Source organism: Mastigoproctus giganteus, chromosome 6, assembly GCF_048544385.1.
Source record: "Mastigoproctus giganteus isolate SK-2022 chromosome 6, ASM4854438v1, whole genome shotgun sequence".
Classification (NCBI taxonomy): domain Eukaryota; kingdom Metazoa; phylum Arthropoda; class Arachnida; order Uropygi; family Thelyphonidae; genus Mastigoproctus; species Mastigoproctus giganteus.
This window is the reverse complement of record NC_143580.1, coordinates 57890050-57907254: the sequence shown is the minus strand read 5'-3', so window position 1 is coordinate 57907254 and position 17205 is coordinate 57890050. Positions and strand designations below refer to the sequence as shown.

The 17205-nt window shown below is 34.4% G+C and overlaps 1 protein-coding gene across 1 annotated transcript in view; it reads left to right on the top strand.

Moving 5' to 3' along the window:
* The window catches only part of LOC150084316 (uncharacterized), a 333113-nt gene that overhangs the window by 219627 nt on the left and 96281 nt on the right, over positions 1 to 17205 (top strand). Inside the window, exons 16-17 of the mRNA XM_090376182.1 lie at positions 3267 to 3358; positions 11320 to 11507. Coding sequence (XP_090232308.1) covers positions 3267 to 3358; positions 11320 to 11507 — 280 coding nt within the window. The remainder of the gene's footprint in view (positions 1 to 3266; positions 3359 to 11319; positions 11508 to 17205) is intronic.

Sequence of the window (17205 nt, the reverse complement as noted above, 5' to 3'; positions counted from 1 at the left end):
AGCTCTCATAAATGCCCATAACAAAGCGAGTTGGTGCCTAACATCCTCACACTCCTTACTCCTTACATCAATCGCCCACAAAGGCATCCCCCTTGACAATATCATGTCCTGTTCCTGATAACTCCACAAGTATCAAACAAGCACTCCATTTAATAAGGCTGTGATTCTGAGTACAACCCTCCCTCAGTTCTGCCCCAAGCCACAGCACTCCCACTACCTTGAGCCTTTTGCTTTGCTGCTGTGGTCTGATTAATGATTTTGGTTCAAATTTAGTATAATTAAGAATACTACACTAAACTTATATCCTAATTCAATAATAACACTATGCACTGATTATGCTATGAAGTTTACATTATTGAATATATATATATATATATATATATATATTTAAATATCAAGCTTGCAGTATATGTTTTTTGTATCTCCTATCAAGTTTAAGTTATATGTATTACTCTATAACATTACGTTTGTAAATTCTAATTAGTTATAATAGATAATAAATTTAACTGTCTATCACCAACCTACGTGATTCAATTTCTTGAGCAACCTATTTACAACACTAATCTATGCCAAATCATCAATACTAAAAGCTCTACAAATATTAATGTCATACATTACAGACTACGTGATCAAGTTATTAAAACTTGTATTTAGTGCTATAAGTTATTGTTTATAAGCCTCTTCTGATACTGATTGCATGCTACAAAGCTACGTAGAAACTTCCAGTATCTGCTATATTAATACTAAAACAATGGCAGCATAATTTGAACTTTCTTATTGATATAACACAATGTCAGCAGAAGTCGACTGTGGATTTTTAAGCAATTACAAGGGCCACGTAAAGAACAAATACACCACATTAATCAGGAAATCACAAAAAAATACTATACTACTAATTTTAAATCAAAAGTTAGAGAAAAACAATTCCAAATCAATAGATAAAGTTCCACTTAGAGGCTCCCGAAAAACCTTGTAGTTAGTGGCCTGTAATTGCTTCAACAACCAATGCTTATAATGCTGCTGAATAAATCTAATGACTGTAGCATATGCTAACACTTTTGCAACTAAAAAAAAAAATTATAAAAGTTCACTACATAAAGTTCTCAGTGCTTCTGCACTACTAACAGGAGTCTCCTCCCCCAAACATAGTATACCCAAAACATTATTATTATTATTATCTATTTATTTCTCTTTTGAGACACCCAATAACAGCATGTGGCTAGAGGGTGTGGTTACATTATTTCAATATTTACAAGCTTATTTACATAATCTTATTTGTAATATTTGAAAATCATAAAACACAGAGCATGAGATTATTAAATTAATATTCTTATTATATTTGTACCTGACGACTGCTCTGGAAATGATAAACAGCTTCCTGGCTATCCTGTTTAGCTCAGGAGTCAGTATTCCACCCCCAAGAAGGCCTTGATGTTGTTCTTAGGGGCTGATGACCAGATGGTTGATGCATACAACAGAATTGGTGTAACACATTTAAGAATGTATCAGATGATTAGATGAGGGCTTCGGAGACTGGTGAGTCCTTGTCTAGTGTTCCAGAATGCCGTGTACGTCTTCGTTCTAATATATTCGAAGTGTGAAGTATGAAGGTTAATCCTTCCTCCCACTTAAGGCCAAGGTTAAGATGTGCAGGTGCTTTTTGAACTCTGGTATTATTCATAAAGATTATAATTTCATTTTTCTTCTTTTTCTGGTCATTTGGGAAGTTTTCTTATCATTTAGTTTCAGACCATTATAGTGTAAGTATTCTTCAAGCTTCCAAATTGCCTTATTTGCTTCCTTGGATATATAAAGTGAAGTTTCCTGCTCTTTTGAGGTAACAAAAAATTTCAAATCATCTGCCTATGCAATGAATTATTCGCAATTTTGAGCTAAAAATGGAGCTGGTGCAATTGCGAAGAAGGTAGCGGACAGTACACCCCTTGGGATATTCACTTGGAGATACGGTAAGTTGCTGTTTGTTTGCCGTTAATTACGATGACTTTTCTTTCTTGAAGGGTATTGAACAGAAAGCTTAAGGTGCTTCCTGACATGAAGAAATACTCCTTCAGAATTACTGTCATAGCTGGTATAGATACGTTGTCAAATGCTGTCGCTACATCTAGGAAAATGATATCCAACTGTTGTTTATTATTTAATGCTTACTGTATCTGTAGTGGTGTCTCCATTAAATTTGTAACAGTCAACCTTTGCGGAAGCACAGAGTTCAAGTATTCTGGTCTGTCCCCAAAGCAGTACTGATTGATGGTATTTAGGATTGCTTTTTCAAATATTTTTTGCAGTGAGCATCCGATTGCGATGGGCCTGGAATCTTTATTTGATTTAGGGTTGTTTATTTTTGGAACCAGTTTTACATAATATCTTTTCTATGCTTTTGGGATAACCCCCTCAATTAGTATTCATTAGAGAACGGGATGGAGTGGGTCGATTGTGTATACACTACATATTTTTATCATGAATTATGGGAACTCGTCCAGTCCAGTCATTGCTTTACTGGGGAGAGAGTTAATAGCTACCTTCAAGTTTTCCCTGGTAATATTAATATTCCTTAATATTTCCTTAATATCCTCCACCACATGTCAGCAGATACCAATTTCAAACTAAATGTGCGAGCAGTGTTGCATGAGACACTAGAAACGAAACTAGCACATTGAAGAAGGAAAAAAAACTGTAAATAATCATGCAGAAGCAGGGATGTTCTTTCCATTTTTAATTTTGAGTTAACATTAACTTTGCACTTCCAAAACATATCAGATAAAAGTTTGATTGTATTAGGAAGGTAGAAAAAAATTCAAATTTTTAATCATTAATTGATGAATAATGCACATCAGATATTTTTGGAGGGCCCCTCTCGGGTTCTGCACAACTGGCACTGGGTTAACTATAAACTATAACTTTTTTTTGGAAAAAGAAAAAATTCCAGTGAATACCAAATAAAACAAATGTTTGTACTTGTCTGATAAATGCATACTGTATTCGCTTCATATTTAGGATAATTAAGGGCGTGTCTTTTTTTTATCCTGTAATTGATTTAGTTTGTTACAAATTATCTACATCAAATTTTATTATTTTACTTAATAAAAGTTTTTTAAAAAAATAGAAACAATACTGCGAACTCATTTAAAAAAATAATAATAAAATAAAAAATTCTTTTCTCATTTTGTGGAGAAATGCAATTTATTTGGCTTTTGAATGCTATGAGCTAAAATTAAAATATAATTTTTCCTCCCTTCCCCTCCTAAAAGTTGTAGAATCTGTCAAAAGTAGTGCAGGTGATGATTTTAGTGACTGGAGCGATGATGATGATGATCTTCTGACAAGAGATGATTTCCCTGAAGTAAGGATACTTCTAACCTAAACTTTTTTTTTTTTAATTTTCCCTTTGTGGGACTGTTTTCTAGATAGTTTGTAAAACTTTTTCAAGAAAAATATTAAAATTAATAAACTATTAAACATTTGGTGATGATCTGGTTTCTGTATGGCCGCTTTTCATTTCCCATCATTTTTTATATTTTTTCATTTATTGGAAGTTCTGTATATAAATACATATATTTAAAAGAGTAAGAGATTACCTCAGTATTTTGTGTAGAATGCTTCCAGTCAATGCTCTCCAGATGTAAACAAATAAAATAATTTTAATGGATTCTTTAACTCATAGAGACATGACTGATTTGATGCACAATAGATTCCAAAGGCGAGAGCCCCAATCCGACCCTGAAACATCAAACCAACTCGGGAAGACCATAGAGTGAGAAGGCATTGTGTCAGAATAATTATAATAATTTACTGTATTTTATATAAATACAGTAAATGCTAATTTTAGCAGACCTCAAATTTAATGGACTTCGAAAAGAAGAGAGTGGCCGCTGAATCAGGCTTTTCATCCATATGGGACCCTGTGATGTGGTTGCATCATTATAATTGTATTTACCATCAATTAAACTGTTTCATCATTAAAACAAATTTAACTTAGCTAATGAAAAGGCCTGCCTTGCTTTTGTTTATCAATATAGTATTAGATAATCATATAGAAAAACTAGAATGCTCTATGAAAAACAGTAAATGAGCTAAAATTTGTATGATGCAAAAAGTGTCCAGCGTACAAGTGAAACTCACTTGTATGCATAAAAATTTTGTTCTTATGAGTTTGGTGTAGTTTTTCCATTGCATTGTTATTGGATTTACTCCATGTTCAGTAAAATACAGTATATCAAAGTACAGTCTAGTGATTTAAGTGACTATGTACATTTATTTTGAGTTTACTGTATAGTCACCATTAACAGACAAGCTTTATCTCCATATAGTTAGTTAAATCATAGTTTTTACTATATATGGTTGGGCTTCAGCAGTTGTGGGGGTTATATTCTAGAAAGTATCTGTAGTCAGCATGCTCAGATTTCTAGTTGGCAGGATAAAACATAAATCAGTACAGGCAACTCCCCCCCCCCATATAACACAGTACTTCTACAACACGGTTTTTCTCTAATACGATTGATAAAGTGTGGCAATCCTCGCACAGCACGGTGCTTACACCCATGAGCCAAAACAAGTTTCCACTGAAAAATGTTCTTAGAAATGCTGAGATAGCAAAAATTTTATCAGTTGACTGTGCATCATTTTCAAATTTGAAATTTTTGTGGATAAGTTTCTGTTACCTCTCCATATTATCGAAGATAAAGTAAAGGACAAAGCAGTAGATGTAGTAGATGTTTTGCAAAATCAATTCAATTTCAGAGTAAGAAATTGATGTATAATGAATTCAGATAAAGAATTGATGTATAATGGGAACTGTATTGGTAACTGAGAAGTGGAAAGAAAACTTGAAATAATATAAAGTATTTTGAATCATGTTTGTCATTTTAACAACTCATCTCAGCAGTGCTGAGTTTGAGAGGATATTTGGCAAGGTGAAAAAAAAATTCTGATAAAACTTGAAATTCTCTTGAACAGTGACGTCTAGATAGCAGTACCGTTGTTATTAAAAAAAAAAAAAAAAGACAACATTTTTGAAAAGGGAAACTCTGCAGCAGTATAGCCCTTAAAGCTGTCATAATTAGTTGATGTCTAACAGACAATCCAAACAGAAATTCACAAACAGAAAAATCCTAGAACTGATGTTTGAAAGCATTACTGTACTGATAAACACACTCATATGGCTGTGTCTTAATATAAAATACCTATGTTGTCAGTTAAATTTATTCAAGTTCATAGTGTGGAATTACAATCACCTGCTTTTTATGATAAATACTACAAATCTTGTTTTCCAAAAGTCAGAGGTTGGCAGCCATCTTAAAAAACAAAAGTAGTTTATGAACAGAGCTGTTCCTTACATTAAAAAAAAAGGGAAGATTCAGCCTATATCAAAGAAATTGTACATTATCCTTATCTTGAAAGTTCTGTTTTGATTGATCAGAAACCTAAAGCTAGGTTTGGCAACCTTTGGATCCTGGTGTGCCACATTCTGTTTCCACTGCCGACCGGGCTAGCCGAGTGGGTAAAGTACCTGCCCGGCAACCCAAAGGTCGTGGGTTCGATTCCCGCCTCGGGCTTGGATCAAAGTACTGCAAAAACCTTGGGAGGTGCAATATGGCCACAGAAGCCGATGCGCCAACAACTACCAAATCAAGAAAAAAAAAAAAAAAAATCTGTTTCCACTTTCGTAATGTGGGACATACTACTAAAATTTTTTTTAAAAAAATCATGGTTATCATTTGATCAACTGCATGTCCATAGGGTAGCCCACATTTACTTAGTTTGTGCATCATCAGAATTTCTCTGTCATTGTTCACACACACACACACACACACACACACACACACACACACACACACACACACACACACACACACACACACACACACCTTTCTGATTTATATATTCTTAATTTGGATTACATCTTTTATGTTATATGTAAAAGAATAAGAGAAGTTTACCTCAATATGATACATAGAACACTCCCATATGATACTCTCCAGAAATTAAAACGAAAACAATTAAAAAATCAAAAATCTTACATTACAGTAAAAAATAATTAAAAATCAATGAAACACAATTAAAAATCAATTTAACGCAATTAAAAATTAAGTAAAAAATTAATTTAACGAAAAAATTGCAAAATGATTTTCCTTCCTTGAAGCTTTTCGGCTGTATGTCATAATTCCAGGAATGAAAATTGCTAAATAGGGGTGAGCATGAAACTTAAATAGGGATTATTTGGCTTCGCGCATGTGCATAAAGGACCATGAATCGGAGATTAGATATGGCTGGCAAACATTAACAGAATTCTCATGTAATTTAATTTTGACGGTTTCTGCAATTAATAGTCTTGTATAATTACATTGGACACTAAGTAATTTGGCCTCGTTGAATAAAAATGTATATTTTTCATTAACAGTATGAAAAGCTAATTCTGACGCTTCTGAACGAGAAGCACGAACTGAGGCCACTTGTTGATTAACACAAAAATTCAGAGGAAACCATGTAGAATCTTGGTAAGACAAGTCACAGTCACCGCAAGAAATGTTGTATACCAGGTCATTTATTTGCGTTGCAAACGTGGAAAGGATTGAGCGATTGTTCAGTATAGAGTGTAATTTCCATATTGGTCTGGCCACAATTTTAAATTTGGTATCTTTAAAGAATCTGTTAAGCTGTTTGTGCCACTGTTCAACATATGGGACAGAAATAAAGTATTTTTTCTATTACTATTGTTGGTTGGTGTAGTTTTTTGTATCTTATCCTTAGCTTGTACTCTAATTTGGCTTATTGTAGCAAGGGGGTATCCCCTATTTAAGAATCTGCTATTTAATATTGTTATTTCTGAGCCTAAAGCAGATTCTGTCATTGAATATTTATAGACATTGAGAAATTGATTAATGATAATAGAGCTTTTGTAGGTGAACGGGTGATAGCTGTTATAATGCAGAAGCATACCAGTGTTAGTAAGTAGATAGATGTTAAATTGAATTTTATTCGAGTCCCAAGTAAGTGTGAAATTTCAAAAATTTAATTTCGAAATTTCACACTTACTTGGGACTCGATTTTATATACAAATTTATGTACAATGTAAATTTTATATACAAATAAGCTTCAGGATGGAAAATCGTTTTCCAGTTTTTTCATTAAATTAATTTTTTACTTAATTTTTTACTGTAGTGTAAGATTTTCAATTTTTTAATTGTTTTCATTTTAATTTCTGGAGAGTATCATGCGGAAGTGTTCTACGTATCATATTGAGGTAAACTTCTCTTATTCTTTTACAAATGATATCAACGTAGAACGGATTGAGCATTCATAGCTCTGGTTCATACTGTCATGTCAAAACCTAACAATTTATATTAATTGTTAGGTTTTATCTCTCTTGCTAGATTTGTCACATTGTGAGTTCTTAATTGCAAGAGGATTTTTCTAGATAAAAATAAATAAAATGATACTGAATTATGAAACTAGTTTCAATTTTTGATTAGAGAACATGCCAGCAATTAATGTTAATTTTATTATTAAAATATTGTAAGAAAGCCAAGCCCATTTATAATGAAGCTGTTTATAGTGAATTTACAAGTATAATGACTTTTTAAATTCCCCTTGATTTAGGTGCCATTTCTCTCTCTCTCAACAGTAGTTTGTAAAGTATCACTTTTAACACATACTACTGGAAGTGGCACCTAATGGAATCTAAATAAGGGGAACCCTGCTCTTTATCAACAATAATTGAAACACATCTGAAACTGCATTTGCAATGTATTCTGAGGTTTGGGAGGTTCTTTTGCAGTGGTTTCAGCAGTTAGAAGTCAGAACCTACTGGTAAATGGAGTAATTCTGCAAGAAAAATCTTTTGATCTTTGGTTTATCCTTAGGATGTGAAAACATTGAACCAGGAACTAGCTAGTTGCAGAAATTCAGAGATCAACACAACATGACTATGAATCGGGTTCTGCTAATGCAATCACTTTTGACAAGTAGATTTCAAACTGTGATCACATCTTAAATGGTTATCATTTATTAGATATTTATATCTCTGAAAAGGCAGGACTGTTTTATCAAATGTTACCTTTTAAACATTTCTGAATCTGTAGTGATAAATAGGCATTAAGAGGATAAAGCAAGTACACAGTGCATTATTGGTCTTTTTTTTTTTTTTTTTTTTTGCATTAATTGGACAAAAGCAACAGAATGCAACCACTTGTCAGTCTTGTTGTTTTATGGGAATAGATTTTACTGGACTAGATTTGTAATGGGAATATTACATTTGCATAACAAAGAGGCATAGATAACATATATTAGTGAATGACTAGTAGAATTTAATCACAAAATGGTTGTTAAATAAGGAATAGTTTTTCCAATGTTCATATCTCTCTCCCTCTCAATTGAAGAAAAATTAGTTTCTTTTTTATTTTTAACACTGTTTCAGAGATTCGCCCATTAGACCAAGATGTACTTAGTTTACGTTAATATGGCCACTGATTATTGTGGAATGCATAGATTTATATCCAAGTATCCAGTCCAAAACTTTTCAGAAAGCTGGTTTACTGCAGTTGGAAATGGAGAAGTAACTTTTGATCGAGCAAGTATAGAAGAGCTGTGGGATGAAGTTGTCCTCTATGACATCAGGGATGGTGCTACTTTGAAGGATTTGATACTGCAGATGGTATTTCTATACAAATCCATTTTAACGGAGGCTAAAATCACTGTCAAAGTTCTAAAATGAAGCAAGTTACCACAAGTTGTAGAAAATAGTGTTTTGTCTGCAGAAGCTCTCCCACATTAAATATAGTTAAAACTTTTTTTGATGTTAATAGGAGTATATAACAAGAATGGTTTACCAGATAAAATGTATTGTCTTTGATTTTGTGGTCAAAAGGATAAAACAATGTAATTTAAATGAATGGTTAATTAAGAAATAGATGAATTTGAATATGTAAGTTTTGCTTGTTTGATACATTTTGCTGTTGTCTTTTTTAACATGATGCTGTACTGTGTCTTGTCTTTTTTTGCTGAAGTTACTTTTATCAATGGATTGGCAGATATAATGAAGTCGTCTTCAGCTTCATTCTGTTTCTTTATAAAGAATTCAACTGTATTACATAATATAATATTGTAATGTTATGTAATATTTAATAATAATTGATCTCTTCTTAATAAATGTTAAATACAGAAGGATATATCCATATCAAAATATCCACACCCCAAGTTGCTCATATAATTTTTACATAAAACATATTGATTTATTTTTTATGTTATTGTATTCTAATTAAAAAATTCACATAAAAATTAATATGAAGAAGAATATCCATGAGAGACTTTTTTTTTTTCTTTCTTTTTTTTTCTTTTTTTTTTTTTTTTTGAAGTTTGATCAAGAACATACTCATCTGAGTTACATTATCTTCTATGAGAAAATCATTTCCAAGATAAGAATTTTAGCCTTGCACACACAGTGATTTTCAGAAACATGTTAATTGTGTGATTCAAGAGCTTCCTCTGTGTAGCCAATTTATGGTTGTTGGCAGGTGATGTTTAATCATCTGAATGTAATTGCATTGATATTCTTTTGATTTGGTAGCTTTTAACAGAGGAGCTCAATGTGTTTATGAAAAAAAATATATCTAGAAGATATGCAAGGTGCAATCAAAACGTTTGGAGCTGAACAAAATTTGATAAATGATTTGAGATGATAAGGTTTACTAGCTATTCAGGTGGACCTCCTTGGCATTGTATAGCCAGATTCCAATGCTTCTGCAACTTCTGGAAGCCTACCTCATAGGCTTCATTTGAAATTGCATATCTTACTTGAAGGGTCATAGATTTGCAGCATGTTGCAAATCTATGCCATACAAGAGGGTTTGAGAGACCACAGTGATGGAGTGCTTTGCAATAAATTTTTGAATGGAAAGCACTGAGCTTGGGGGCATTGGCATTGTCAGTGAGAGTTCTCAGTGCTAGTTCTGTTTTCTCCAAACAGCATCTTGCAATTGCCATAGAAGTGTTTTGTGGTTCCCTAGTTTACTGTTTGATCATGCAAGACCAATTCATAATGAACAATGCCGTGTGAATAAAAAAAATACAATAAACCTTAACTACTTTGTTTCTTCTCTTTAGGCCTGAGATAAGGCAGTTTCCTTTGAGAATTGGGCCTTTGTTTCCAGGTCATAGTCATACACACATGATTCATCACCACTAATGAGAGAAGAAACAGTGTTGGTCAACAGCATGTTGACGAAGATCGTGATATGCACGAACTCTCTGCACTCTCTGTGATCATCAGTGAGTATATGAAGAAAAACTTGGCTGAAACACATCACACTCCCAAATCCTGTGTTAAAATTGATTGACATGTCCTCTAAGAAATCCAATTTCAATGTTAATTTCATGGATAGTTAAACATCAGTCACTCCTGATCAGATCATTAACATGAGTGATTCACTCATTGGTTTTTGAAGTTGAAAGGTAGGCTAGAGAAAGGATCATCTTTGATGATCATGAGCCCCTCTTTAAATTTTGCAAATTACTGAAAAAATCTTTGAATGAGAGCTGTTTTTAATATTTTATGAATTACGGTTTCTGTTACACTTTTCCTAATTTGAATTTCATACAAATATGCTGCTAGGTAAATGCACTCATTTAAAATGCAACACATAAAGCACCTTCCATTCAACATGCACTAATTCATACTGACAGCAAATAAACAGGTAATTCATGAGTTTCTGGCTTAGTGAGGCACTGAACATGTTGCAACTTACTACAATACCACACTTTTAGGATACAAAACATATCATGAACTGTTGGATTACATCTCATAATAAATATAGAAATTTAAATTACCATAAACTGTTTAACTGTAGGTTACTTAACTTAAAGGATTTTACACTACAGTTCATTAGAATAGTATTTGGAAATTTCACAAAACTAACTGTTTTTTACATGACCATACATTTCAAAGTACTACACTTCCTCTTTAGTGGTGAATAAATAACATAAATTAATGGATGTCGCTACTTACAAGCTGATTGGACTGCTAATGACAAAGAGGATACTAGAACTGTATTTTAAACAGACTCAGGACTCTAGTTATACCATTTTGCTCATTAGTCACGGTCCAGCCAATGCGCAAGTAATTATTTCCATTAATTTATGTTATTTATTCATTGCTATTCACTTCCTCTTCAGGGTGAACCTAGTTGGTTTTATTAAATTTTCATATTACTGTTCTTGTGTTTAAAATGTCCTTTAGTCGTTTTTTTTAAAATAGGTTACTTAAGTTGTTTCAGACTTAACATGTGCTACCTTGTATTATTTTTTTAGGAAACTGAAATTAAAATAGACGAAACAAAAACTGTTGAGATCCAAAGTGAAACTGAAAAGAAATCTGCTTCATTAAGAGATGACAAGGAATTAGAAAAGGATATGAAACAGCTAAGAGATTATTGGGATAAATCGAAAGAAAGAGTTAAGCAATCCCACAGTAGGACAGGAAGCAGAGAAAGAGAAAGGTAAGGGCTAACATTTAAATTTGGTAATGTATTGTTTTGTTATTTTACCTATGATGTATTGATTCATGTGTTCATAACATAATGCAGGGTGTACCACTAGATAGAGAGCTACAAAAAAGCATTATCTCTATAATAAATATTTAGAGTGATGAAAACATGGATAGACTCCTACTTCATACTATGTCAAACGGAACCACCTTTAGAGATAATTCAGTCCATTGCCATCCAAACCTAACAGGGGAGCGTAAGATCCTTGTGGTAATCCAAAGAGGCTAAAACAAGAGATGAAGTTCCCAATGAATCAGTACTGAAACTACTGTTGGTTTTGATTTTCTTAAATAACATTGACAAAGGGATACAGGGCATGATGTCAAAATTTGCAGATGATGTCATGATCAATAGAGTAGTTAATGATCACAGTCATATATTCCTTCAGGATGGCTTAAATTGACTTCAGGGATGGTCAGAAAGGGGGCAGCTATGATTTTATTGCAGCAAAAATCAAGGTTTTATACTTAGAGAACAGCAGCAATCGCAAAATAACTTGCATGTTTCGTGGAGTTGATGTAAAAAAACAAAGGTAGATATAAAAAGTGACTTGGAAGTTATGATGTGGTCAGAAACAAAGTTTTATTAGTGTAGACATGTGGCAAGGAAGAGCCATGGTGTCCTGTTGTTGATTTATCAAACATTTCCTTCTAGAGATAGGGAGATCATAATCCCACTGTACAAAGCTGTTGCAAGGCCACGTTGGAATACTTTTTCCAAGCATGGAGACCACACCTGAAAAATAACATCAAGCTTCTTGAGAGGGCCTAAAGACAGGGTCCAAAACCTGCTTAATGAGATCTACAGAGGGGCACCCATGTGAAGAAAGACTTTGAATATGTGGGTTACAGAGCCTGGTAACTAGGTACCTTAGAGGCGACCTAGTTGAGGTGTATAAAGTACTGAAGGAGAAAGTAAAATAAATGAAAGTTTCACTGTTATAAATGATTCTAGAACTAGGGGCTATAAATTCATAATACAGAGGGAAGAGGGTTGGCCTGGACTGCAACCTACTAAACCTCCAAATTGCAATTTGAATTGGAAGTTTTCTTTTAGCCAAAGTTGCTTCCTTGGGTGGTTGAGGCTGACAGCTTAAAGGAATTCAAAGTTCAGATGGGTCACTTAGGTATTTTATTTTATTTTATTTTATTTGGTTTTTTTGTAATTAGTTATTTATTTTTATTTTATTTATTTATTATTATTATTTTTTTTTTTGGCTGGTTCAGCAAAAGCCTCAGATTTCCTTGCACCATACAGCTAATTCTAAAATTCCTACCCCAACACAGCACTAGTAGTTTTTGTTTAGTGGGTGTTTACACAAAATGCTACAAATAAATATCTGATAATAGAAGAAGGGAAACCAGTAGGGTTGGTTATGGGAATGTTACTTTAAAAAAAGGACAACAATGTTATTTTACTTTTAGGCATAGGTTTGTGGTTCAATCCGCCATGCATCCAGTCTCTTCCTACCTGTATGCTTGAAAATACTTTAAAATTTATCTGCCATATGAAGAATTTAGGTTTGAAGTAAAACATCTTCTGATGTAACAATAATGTACATTGCACAAGGGTTGCACGAGTCTGAAATATTTTTTACAGAATTCTTATAGCTGCACAAACTGTGCTGTGTGCATTCATTTTTGTTAAACTGTTTTCCTAGTATAGATATGTCATTCCCAGTAATGCATATTTAGAATGCTGACATCTATCAGAATTTGTAATTTGTAGATTTAATCTGTTTATTTTTTTTTTCTTTATAACCTAATAATACCTCCCATGGGTACCTCCCCTGGACTCAGGGGAGGTACCCATGGACTGGAGATGTGCAAATGTGACCCCGATTCACAAAGGAGGATCAAAGGGCAACAAGTAATTATAGGCCTGTTAGTTTAACTTCTGTTCCAGGGAAATTAATGGAGGCACTGGTTAAAAAATCACTGCAGGATCATCTAGACAAGACTTCAGTTATAGCTCGGACACAGCGTTTTCTTCAGGGGAAGTCTTGTGTAACCAATTTGATTGGATACTATGATGTGGTCACAAAGGAACTGGATGCAGGAAATAACTTTGACATCATATATTTGGATCTTAGAAAGGCTTTTGATACTGTTGCACATGGAAGATGGCTGCACAAATTGGAGCAGTGTGGCATTGGAGGCAAATTGCTGCTATGGATAAAGGGATGGTTGAGTGGGAGAAGACAGAGAGTAGTAATCAATGGACACTGCTTTCGTGGACTAATGTTATTAGTGGAGTCCCTCGGGGTTCAGTGTTGGGTCCATTGTCATTTTCTGTATTTATAAATGATGTTGATGATGGTATATCAGGTTTAATGTCCAAGTTTGCAGACAATACAAAGGTTGGCAGGGTTGTTAAGGACACTAATGATAGTACGCTGCTGCAATAGGATCTAGAAAAGTTGAGCAGATGGGCTGAGAGGTGGCAAATGAAGTTTAACATTGACAAATGTAAAGTACTACATATGGGAAGCAGTAACCCAGAGTAGCGTATCAACTCTGTGGTACTACACTGACAAGGTATGTTCGTGTCAGATGGCACGTGGGATTTCTCCCATCTCCGCATGGGTTAACTGTATCGAGGACAGTACACTGTCAAGCCAGAGACTTGAAAGTGCGTGGGCCATGTCTGTGCAGTGTGATGTGTTGTGCCCATTGTTTGTCCGGCTTATTGGCTGCCAGGCCCCTAGTGGGGCCCAATGTTGCCATACCTCACCACATGGAGGCTAGCCAGGTATGTCCAGTATCACAAGTTGCTCTAGTAGGTCCTGGGTACTACACTTGACAGTGGTAGAGAATGAAAAGGACCTGGGGGTAATTGTGCAGGCAGATATGAAGTTTTCTGACAGTGCAGACGGTCTGCAAGAGTAGCTCATGGTGTCTTATCAATGATATACAGGAATTTTTTTACCATGGATAAGGACTGATTAATAAGGATGTAGAGCTGTTGGAATGAGTACAGAGAAGGAAAACAAGATTAGTGAATGGAACGAAGGGTTGCTCTTACGAAGAAAGGCTTAAGTTTTGCAGATTACAGTGTCTGGAGAGTAGGCACCTGCAAGGTGATCTGATTGAGGTGTATAAAGCCTTGAATGGTTTGAGCATGCTCAGTGCAGATGGGATTCTTCCTCTTGCTCAGAATAATCACCTGAGAGGGCATAAATTCAAATTGAGGAAAGACAGTTGTACGATAGATGTGTGGAAGTGGAGTCTGTTCCAGCAATCAACTACCCTTTAGCCAGTGGGTAGTTGATTGGTGGAACAGACTTCCATCTTTTGTTGTGGAAGTTGATAGCCTAAATAAATTTAAGTCTAAGCTGGACAGGTATCTGTAACAAATGGAGGGGTCAAATGGGAGTGGTTTTTTTTTTTATTTTTTGGCTGATGCTGCATAAGCTTGCTTTCTTGCATCGTATGCCTCTACTAATGCTAATATTCCAAAATTATTACTTTTGTTTCAGACTATAGACATGTTTACATCTTGGAAATAAATTTGAACTGTTGAACCATGCCAGCCTGTCACCTTGCAATGTTTCATAGTATTGTAAAAAGGTGATAGACACTCACATGGCATCCAACTCTGGTAACTTGCAGAGTATAAAAATTAGGGAAAGATAGTTCAAAATAAGGTATTAAAATGAGTTCTTTTCACTTTCTACTGACAGATGTCTAATAATTGCAACTATCTGTTGTGTGTTTTCAAAATCCAAGTTTTCTGTTTCCTTTTTTGTTATTCAGTAAAATTGTTGATAACACTTAGTATATATATGAAAAAACATTTTCTATTGTTTTATCGAAAATAGGTGAAGTTGTAAAATTTGGAGGTGCTGATTTCAAATCTGTTATTGGTTTTGCTTTATCACAGAATCAGCAATAAAGAATCCAATAATCATCACAAAAGTTTGTTTGTTTGCTTGTTATTTGGTTTTTAGGAGCATTAGCAACTAAGGCCATATTGCTCCGGTGATATGTGGTGGTCATTCCCTGACCTTTCCGCATCCTCCATATTTAGTGGTCATGGGCTCGAACCCCGGTCTAATCAAGAAGCATGTGCTACGCACTGCTGCTCCTGCCAACTGGCTACGGAGGCGCTTTATCACAAAAGTAATGTCCTCACAAAGGCATTGGATCATTTTTCGTATGAATTTTTTATATTCTTTTATCACAGCATTATCATTGCCAAACTTCTGTCCTTTCAAGTCCTTTTTGAGATTGGGAAATAGAAATAGTCCGATGAAGCCAAATCTGGCAAGTAGAGCAGATTCTGTAATAGCTTGAGCCCACAGTCATGCAGTTGCCTGAGTCACAAATGAGCATGCACTGGTGCATTGTTTTGATGCAAGATGACTTCTTTAGTCAATTGAATAATAATCTAGTAATCTCAGTTGATAACACTTAATATAATATTTGGCATTGTGATAGTGGCACCTCATTCCAGGAAATCAACCAGGAAATCACCACTTCTGCATCCTAGAAGACAAATGCCATGACTTTTCCAGCTGACTTCTTGCCTCAACTTTTTTAGGAGGGAGAGAAGAGGGATGCTTCTGCTGTTTTGATTATTTTTTTGTTTCAGGGACAAAGTGGTGCACCCATGTTTCCGTAGTGACATACTGCTCACAGAACTGAGCTTCATTAACTTCAAAGTGCTTTCAATATCATGACACCTCACTCTTTCCCACTTCTGATCTGCAGTCAGTGTTTTAGTAACCCACCTCGAAGAAACCTTCATTCCTAAAACATTCATGACACTATTTTGAGTTCACTCATGGGAGCTGTTACACGAGTATTGTCTTTCACAAAAATCTTTGCACTCTATATTGGGTTGAAAACTTTAACCCTCCCCCCCCTTGTATATTAGTCCGGCATCAGTACTGTGGGATACAATTAGTAAGATGGGGTGTATTTTCATTAAACAGTTTTAATAGACAAATATAGTGATATATGGCTATTAATTAGTGAAAACAATAGAATACAATATAATTGATTAATATACATGTAAACAAGATGTAAAAGATAATTATATCAGTCCATTTGGGAATAACATTTCTTTAATGAATCACAGTCTTCAATTTTACTAGTCACCAGTGAACATTCAGGCCTGACATAGCTGAGTGGTCAGGAGCACGAGTGCAGTAGCACACGCTCTCTGAGTGGACTGGAGTTCAAGCCCGTGATTGCTAAATACAATTAACAAATAAGTCAATCAATACAAATAAAATTTGTATTGATTGACTTATTGTAAACTACACTGATCTGGTGGTCGTGCCGGAGTATAAACAAGAACATTTTTATTTTTTATTTTATTTTATTTATTGCACGGGGACACAATATGATATGAGAAAATGAATCTATAACATTTTGACAAAAATTTGTCTTCCAGATTTTTTATCTACAACATTCTGAGCATCAATTTTGCAAACTTGTCATTGGTTGCTTATTTGGTCCCAGTTCATTTATCTGCATTTAGGAATAATTTAAATTTAAAATTTCCTTTGGATCGATATTTCCCCCCCCCCCCATCTCTCTCTCTCTCTCTCTCTCTCTCTCTCTCTCTCTCTCTCTCTGTGCTGGAAACTCCAAGCAAATAAATGAAGTCCTTTAAAAAAGTCACTGTTTCATCTTTACTTGAA